This window comes from Hevea brasiliensis, unplaced genomic scaffold, assembly GCF_030052815.1.
Source record: "Hevea brasiliensis isolate MT/VB/25A 57/8 unplaced genomic scaffold, ASM3005281v1 Scaf573, whole genome shotgun sequence".
Lineage (NCBI taxonomy): Eukaryota > Viridiplantae > Streptophyta > Magnoliopsida > Malpighiales > Euphorbiaceae > Hevea > Hevea brasiliensis.
Genome location: NW_026615110.1, coordinates 36,014 through 44,831, shown reverse-complemented (window position 1 = coordinate 44,831; position 8,818 = coordinate 36,014). Strand labels below are relative to the sequence as shown.

Sequence of the window (8,818 nt, the reverse complement as noted above, 5' to 3'; positions counted from 1 at the left end):
ACCTTAATTTTATTAAACAATTATCCGCAATATTTATAAAAGGGAGATCGGAAATAAGACTAGATGGCACGAAGACCTAATGTTGATTTGATTTCATTTGACGAGAGATCGGAAATGTGATTGACTGGCCAGAAGACTTGATAATTGGTTTGAGAGATCGGTAAGGATTTGAACGATATGGAGACTTGGTATTGGTTCAATTTCTTTGAAGAGAGACCGAAAATGTGATTGACTGACAATGAGACTTGGTGTCGGTTTGATCCCTATGAAGAGAGATCGGAAATAAATTGAACGACATGGAGACTTGGTGCTGGTTTGATCCCTATGAAGAGAGATCAGAAATGAATTGAACGACGTGAAGACTTGGAGCTGGTTTGATTTCTATTGATTTCGGGGTTCGACCAAAATATGGTGTCGACAATAATGAGAGTATTAGAGAAAAGGTAGGAGTGATGCAAATTAAGGATAGGTTAAGAGAAGAAAGATTGAGATGGTTTGGTCATGTGAAGTGTAGACATACGGAGGCTCCAGTAGACAAGTAGAGTACATTAGGTTAGAGGATAAAAAGAAAAGAAGGAGCGGACTTGAACTGACTTGGAGAAAAGTAGTACAACATAACCTATAAGCATTACACATTTCGAGAATTTAATATAAAATTGTTTAGAATGGAGAAAGAAAATCCATATAATCGATCATAAATTATTGAGATAAAGGCTTAATTGAGTTAAGTTATATATATTTTATATTAAAAAAATAAAAATTAATGGTAGGTAAGTTTAAAGAGAAGAGGAGGGAGAAAATAGTAAATTTGCTAAATTTAGTTTGATTACAAGTAATAATATATTTTTTCACACAACCTTAATTGTAAAATAAAAAAAATAAAAAAATATTTTATTAACAATCAAACCACATGAATCAATTAATATATTTTCGTGAAAACAAAAAATAATGGACCTCTAGTCTAATCTCTAGCTACAAAAGCCGAATCATAACTCACTACTGAGGGCGAAGGAGTCCATTACGGCCCATTGGGCCTAATCCGAAAAAATAAATGCGAACGTGGAGGCAGCACGCACCCTGCAGGAGGCTTTTTAGAAATCAAAAGCAAAGCGCGAGAGGCAGGCATCAGAATAATTATTTTCAGCTTCCCGCCAACTCGACCGACAGTATTCTCTTTCTTTCTCCTCGTTGCACCGGAGAGAGGGAGAGAAGGGGAGACAGAAATGGAGTTTAGTCTTAGAGGCAACGCGCTCAAGACCTTCGCTCGATCCATCACCTGCCTCGCGGGTTTTGGAAACGAGCTTGCTATACGAGCCTTGCCTTCTCGGGTACACTTTCTTCTTAATTTCCTTCGTGATTCTCCAAACACGTTCAAAGCGAGGTCAGTTTAGGTTTTTGAAAAAGCATAGAAGTGGATTTTATCCGAGTGAAATGCTAAGATAAGGAGTCCTATGTGTATAAGATAAGAATGTTAATTAACTAGATAAAATCCGTATTAGAGAAAGGGTAAGGGTGATGCGAATTGAGAGTAGAAAAATTGAGCTGGTTTGATCATGAAAAGAAAAGAAAGGATAGACCTAAACTGATTTGGAGAATGAGCATGAGCCATAAGCATTACATAAATTTTTAGTAAATTTTCAGGACAAGTCTTAGTTGTATTGAATTTAGAAATGCTAATTCTACTTTTTTCCTTTTCTTCAATTCGATGTTCATATCATGCAGCAAATATCAAATAAATGACAAAATTTAATGAGCGAATCATTTTTATCAGATTTAGTTGGTTATTTATAAATTGGAGGAAAAGGACCATTTGTTTATACATTATTGCATGTGTTTAGTAAATTTTTAATTATTTTTATTATTTTGCAAAAATTTCAGCTGATAGTTCACACCAGTAATTCATCGCTATATGCCTATTAATCTGTTGCATTCAAGTCCAGCTTCATTGATACGTAGACAATTTCTGATACTGAAGTCCAATGCAGCTTGCTTTTGAAGGTAAAACATCATCTTTTAAAATTTATCTTTTTTACCAATAGAATTAATGGGATTTTGTAGTTTTTCATCCTTACTGACTTGGTGCATTCAGGCCATTTGTTCTGTACGCATTCCAAGTATTGATCATCTGAGTGTACTGTTGCCTATCCTGATTCATCAAAAATGCAATGGACTTTAGAGTGCTACAGTGGTAGTATGTGTGTGATGTGCCTTTTCTTTTTTCCCCTTTTCATTTGGTTTGTTACGGTTCTCTTCAATTTTTAGTTAGTAATTAGTATCAGTAAGAATTCAAACCCCTATAAGTGAGGTTGAGAAGTAGAGATTAATGATGTGTAACTATATGTAGCGAAACTCGTTCCTAATGCATACTGCAAGGGAGTTTACTAACAATTGGAAAGAGGAAGGGAAAAAAGCTATTATTGGTGGCAGTATGTATAACATGGTAGCCTCCAAAATCCAAGCCTCATATCCCCCTTGAATGACTTGGTTATAAACATAATTCTATGGTATCTTAACCAATTCATTCAACATTAGCGTCAGTTGACTGGACACTCTACCATTGCGATTTGCATCACACAGCTGTCCTGGTCAAATATTCTGCTTGTGCCATATGTTTGATTCCCCTAAGGTTCTAACAAATTCACAATGCACAGCATGCAGGGATGAGAAAAGCCTACTGGATTACTTGCAATGTTGAGCCTGACATACAACATCTCTTTCTCAATAGAAGAAGATTCCCGGGCAGCATAGAGGTGAGGCATCGTGATCTCAACAGACTGCTAGACAATTTTCAATCATCACTCCAGGTGATTACTGTCATTGCAACTGCTGATGCTGCAAGTGAATTAGGTGGAAAAACTGTTGAACTTAGAAGTCATATAGACCCAACAAAAGCTGAGGAAGCATTAGACTCTAGATGTGCCATTTGGTGTGAAGGAATTGAAGGTACAGATAGAGGCCCTAGGACAAAATTATTTTGATGTTCCATTATATTTGGCTTGTAAACTCAACCCAACAAAGCCTTGGCTGGATTGATGTGTCTTGTATAATTCTTCATGGAGAATATATCTACCTAAGCATTGTTATCTTGGTAATTTTTGGTTCTATTGTTTTCTCGTATGCTTATATACTGTAATTTAGCCAATTAGTTGATATATTTTCATTTGAGAATATGTCAATATTTCTTAAATTACAGGCATTCCTAGCTTTCCACGAGGGCGGTGAAGTGGACATTCATTTATATTTTGAAAAGGCTGGCAAGCAAGATGCTTCCTTTTCCCATTTCTGTCCCATTTTATTGATCTACTGTTTTATTTGTCATCTTCCATTGTCTCCTCCTTGACAAGTTAATCATTTTGCAGAGTTTCTTGTTATTCATGAGTTTCCAGCCTGCATACAGGCTGTCATGATATATATTTATGCATAAGTATAGACTCCAAAAGAAATTGCTATTGAATCAGAAATTCAGGGAGACCGAGCTTCAGCAAATTCATCTCCATTAGATTGGATGCATTTCAGCAGAACACCAGGCTAGAGGTGGTTTTGAAATATAGAGCATGTGAAGATTGGCTTTACTTGCTTTACATGACTGTTAACATTCTTCAAACAATAGACTAAAATTTCCATTGTACTTCATAGTAATATGCACTCATGCATATGTATCTCATCATAAATGAATATTGGGTGGAAACCAATGCATCTAGGTGCATCATTGTTTGTTTAGTGATACATGGGAAATTGTCTGGCTGCTTATCTCTTCATAATATTGCTGCACATTTGAAGTAATTGATCCAACTTGATGGCCAGTCATGAATGAGTGGAGGTAGCAATAATCCTACTTAGAGAAATCAGTAGTAGCAGTCTCCTTACTTTTGTTTCATCTTTTTTAGTTGCAAGTCTGCAGCTATGACAAAGAGGTTTTAATAGTTTTAAGACCATGAGGTCAATTTTTCAAAGACAATGGTAATGTGGAATGAAAATGGTAACGTGTATTCGTTACACTTGTCCTCATAATTTGGCATTCAAGTATTGACCTATCTAAAACATGAGCAAAATACAAGAACCGAAACAGGTCTATTTTAATGGCTCCAATTTTTGGTTTAGATGATGGATCCAGTTCAAATTTTGATGCTGCACTTGTACTTGCTACCATGCTCATATCACAGTTCCACGACGGTAATTCCTCAGAAGTCAGAACCTCCACAAGTGGCTACCACGACACATGGTCAGCTGTGTATGGGTTGCACCCTGAAGCATAGGAGTAGAGCAAAAGTTTCTGATCACGCCAGAATTTGGTCTGGACTTTCAGGTAATTGTTCAAAGTTTCATGGATTTAATCATGTGCACCAAAATCTTATATATTTAACTCTATCCAGGAAGTGCAGCAAGTAGTGGTAGTGGTACTGATGAAAGACAGGCTCAAGGAGAAAGAAACATGAATGCCACTGAACAGAGGGAAAGACAAAAGATTAGCATGATTTAAATGTCAAAAGATGCATCTGCTCAAGTAAACGTTCTTGCAGGTCCAAGGCCATATCTAAAATTTCTACTGACTAATGTTCACGACTCAGAATTTTCCCAATGCCATCCTAGTAACTAGGTAGATGCAGATGAAAATGAGTTGTGTTCGGTCAACAGCACAGTACGATGAAGAACAGTAGCACTGAGTGATCTGTCTCAATGATAGGCTGAGGCTGTTGCTTCCTCCTGTTGTAGGTATATGTGTATCTTCTAATTACATGCCTCATCTTCATATTTTTCTGTTGATACATGCTTTATCTTTCAAACTCCTTTACCTACAAATAATGACAGTAATCTTTCTTTTAGTTGTTTTATTATTGAACAAGAATGTCCATTTGGATACTGCTTTGGAAGTAATTGCTTATTAGTAACCAGCTTTAAAATGATGGTATGCACTTTTTTTTTTTCAAATGACCTTGAATTAATTCTATTTAAATGATTTATTGCGTGCATCCATTCGAATACAATGAAATTGATGATAAAAGGTTCATATTGTATACATTATTATAATGTGTTGATGCATCTTGAACATATGCTTTGATTTTAACCAATTATGTTGGTGGTACAAGTTTGCATTTGTTAAAGGTTGTATAAAAAAAGTATCACTGTATCAGTGGCAGTGTGATGCTTTGAATAAATAAGATGCTTTATTTAGAAAAAATTAATACCAAATAATCTAGCTGAAAACATCAGTAGCTCAGATGGAAGATGGAAAAATAATTCCACAGTGGAATAAAAAACAGTAACAAAGTAAAAAAACAAAAAAAAAATCCTTGTTATTTAAGGGAACTTGTACTGGGTTCTAATTTTGGACTAAAGACTATCATGGTAAGGTAGTTGGGCTTGTAAAGGATGGGCTTTTTTTAGGTTAAAGCCAATCCCTAAGCTGCTTTTGACATTCATACGGTATCTACGAATAACTAGTTTGGATTATTACAAATATTTTCTGTCTGATATCAAGGAGCTACTATTTCTTGCTTCTCTGATTGTTGATTTTCTTATGTTAGTTTATCCGAGCATGCTTTTCACGATCTCATATAATATTTAGCACATGGAATCAACCCTGCGTTAGATTCACATGGACACATTTTGCTTCTCATGTTGTTGAAGATAAAAAGAAGCTCCATATGTTCTCCATTGAAAAGCTTGAATTATTGGCCATGTTATTCAGACTTTCAGTTGATGGGATCTTTTATATTCTTATTTTTTGCAGCAAGGTTTCTACTTAAAATGATTATCGGATCAACTTGAAAATTAGTGTGTTGGCTTCAATTAATATGTCTTGCTATGTGTCTCCGTTTGGGTTATGCCTCATGTAAATGTATGAAAAGATGTTTGGATGGAAACATGCCAGGCTCCCCAAGTTAGGTTATTAAACTGGATGGTTCACTAATTCACATGGCTCATGATCCATCACAATCAGGCGTTAATTATTAGGGTCCTCATCTTTGAGGACATCTTTTGATCTCTCTTACATGCTAGGATGTTGTTGAACCTATTGAACAATTAGAGTTGTTCAGTTCATTTTGCCAATTCTTAGTCATTTCTTGATTGTTTTGGACATAAATATTTTAGCTCCCTGCAAATGGGAATTTAAAAAAAAAAAAAAAATTGTGAATATCCCTCAAATTGGTGGCCCCATTGACAAGTTGAATTGCAGTTTATAGGAACTGCGATTAATGAAAAATAAAATTTTGTGGAAAAGATTTGTTTTGAGACAGCTGGCTTTGGAGGCTGAGAAATGGGAAGCACAAACACCGTTTGGGTGATCTGTAATTGGCCCCACGGTTTAACGGTATAAAGTATTCCTGCCAAGATGGACAATATTTTATATTTATAAATTATATATATATATATTTATAAAAGAAATATATGTTTTATAATATTGAATAATTTCTCATTAATTAACTGTCACGGATGCTAGGTGGCTAGGAATGGAAAGTAGGTTCCCGGAGACTTACGTTACGTGGAATGCAAAACCTAGAATAGATGCCGTCCTCTCTTTTTCTCTACTTTTTAATAATTTTTTAAAAAATAATAATTTATTTATATCTCTTACTCTTGGTCTACCAAACAACTGCAAGAGAGAGAAAATGGCAGAAGAAGACAGGCGGTCAACCAGCAAAAATGTGATCTTAGGTATGGTCTGTGTTTTCCCTTTTATTGGCGTTTCTCATTATTATAGTTAAGCTTGTCTTTTTGTTACCCTATTTATTTTTTTTATTTTTTTATTTTTAACCAAAGTTAGAAAACACATTCGGTGGTGGAAATAAATTATTATAAAAAATTAGTGTGATTTTAATAAAATTTTTATTTTTTTATAATTTATATGCACACACTTTTCACAAATTGATATATAATCCCAAAAGATGAACCCACTAGACACGCTCTACATGAACCTCAATCATGAGCCTCGCATTCCTTTGCCAAATTAAATTTACAAACTTATTTTAATATTTAATATTATAAAATTTAATTTTAAAAAATAAAATTGGTTATTCCTTCCAAAATTTAAATTTGAGAACTTGATTGTACACTTTAATTTTCATGTGAATGATTTACTTTTATCAGATCATATAAACAAATTTAATGTATTCATAATATTATTTTATGATAATAAAAAAATTGAAAAAGAAAGATTAAAGTACTTGAATAAAAGTTTTTAAATTATTACAAATTAACCCATGCTTAATTCCTATGTGTGATTAGAATTAAACATTTTAACTTAAATTAGGATTTTTTTTTAATGATATTGACTTGTAATTGCAAATATTCCCAACGATACATAACTAATTAATTCCCCAATATAATACTCTAAGATTCATAATGACCTTCATCTTAGTTTGAAAATGCTCCTCCTCCTCTAATATGTAATATCTCAGCCATTACATTAGAATTATATATGTTCTTTGGCCCTTTCTCCTGAATTCCTCTTGGTCAAACAAATTATTTATTTTTTTTTATATTGTAAGATTTTCTTAAATTTCAATCACCTTTCCTGAAGTTACAATCGTGTTTGTTGAGTTTTTTTTTTTCTAATTATTTTCTTTAAAGAAATTATTCAAATTTTGATCTTTTTTATATAATTTAACTTGATTCAATAATTAAAAACATATCAATGATCTAATTAGATATCAAGTTGAGTTCACCATTCTCCCTATGAAAAAACTGAATTTTTAAATATTTAATTTAAAATTTAAATTTGAGATTTTACTATGTTTGATATAATTTTAATATTATTAAATTAAAATTAATTAATTATATTTTAATCTTCTATATTAAAAATAAATATTATTGTTAAACTAAATTATCAATGGGATGAGTTGGTTTGTTAATAAAAAGTCAGATTCTAGAATTAAAAAAAAAAAAAATTCCTTAGTTTGCTATGTTAAAAAGTTGTTAAATGATGAACACATACTAAATTCTTGCATTGAGTGGCTTCCCATAAATTCAATGAATGGCATTTTGGTAAATAAAACCTGAAACAAAGTCATTAATTGAATGTAGGTTTCTTTTAAGTCTCCGGCCAGGCCTTAGCTTGTTAGCTTAGCTGTTGTCTCCATCTTAACAGAAGAATAAAGAAATCTACAAAAACCCAAAGCCAATCATAAACAAGCAATGCCATTTTCCCACTAAACAAACAGGAGAGAAAATAAAGGAAGGAAAAAAAGAAGAAAAGAAAACCCTAGTACAAGAAACCAAAGAGAGAAGGGAAAAGAGAGATTCTTTGTGGTTTCTTGTCAAAGAATGGCCAACTTTTTTGCTTCTTTCTTGATTTGCGGTGCCGCCCTATTCATCTTGATCTTGATGAGCACATCGTCCACCGTTCAGGGAAGTGTGGACCACCAGCAACACCTAGGATGGATACCCATCAGATCATCCTGCAAAGGGTCCATAGCAGAGTGCTTGGCCAGTAATGGGGAGGAGTTTGAGTTGGACTCAGAGATCAGCAGGCGCATTTTAGCAACCACGAAGTACATCAGCTATGGAGCACTGCAGAGGAACACTGTGCCCTGCTCTAGGAGAGGAGCCTCCTACTACAATTGCCAACCAGGGGCTCAGGCCAACCCCTACAGCCGTGGCTGCAGTACCATTACAAGGTGCAGGAGTTGATTTCATTTTTTTTTTCTTGAATTTATTCTATTTCCTTTTTTTTTTTTTACCCATTTCATTTCAAAGGTTGAAGGGTTGGTTTCTGAAGGGGACAATGAGAGGCTGGTGCTGATTGTTGTTTTGTGTTATTGATGAAAATATTGTTTCCGTAACTATATCTGAATTTCTTTGCAAGAGATTACTGTTA

At 33.9% G+C, this 8,818-nt stretch overlaps 1 protein-coding gene, 1 long non-coding RNA gene and 1 pseudogene across 2 annotated transcripts; all 3 read left to right on the top strand.

Moving 5' to 3' along the window:
- Positions 1-1,154: 1,154 nt before the first annotated feature.
- On the top strand, positions 1,155-3,527 carry LOC110648681 (uncharacterized). The gene is made up of 3 exons (XR_009146985.1): positions 1,155-1,328; positions 1,879-1,998; positions 2,652-3,527. It is a non-coding gene; the product is annotated as an uncharacterized LOC110648681 (long non-coding RNA).
- Positions 3,528-3,641: 114 nt separating this feature from the next.
- Positions 3,642-4,803, top strand: LOC110652941 (uncharacterized; annotated as a pseudogene).
- Positions 4,804-7,979: 3,176 nt separating this feature from the next.
- LOC110648671 (protein RALF-like 33) lies at positions 7,980-8,818 on the top strand. Its single transcript, XM_021802989.2, has one exon. It carries the CDS (start codon positions 8,266-8,268, stop codon positions 8,629-8,631), a length of 366 nt encoding a protein of 121 aa, XP_021658681.2. The 5' UTR covers positions 7,980-8,265; the 3' UTR covers positions 8,632-8,818.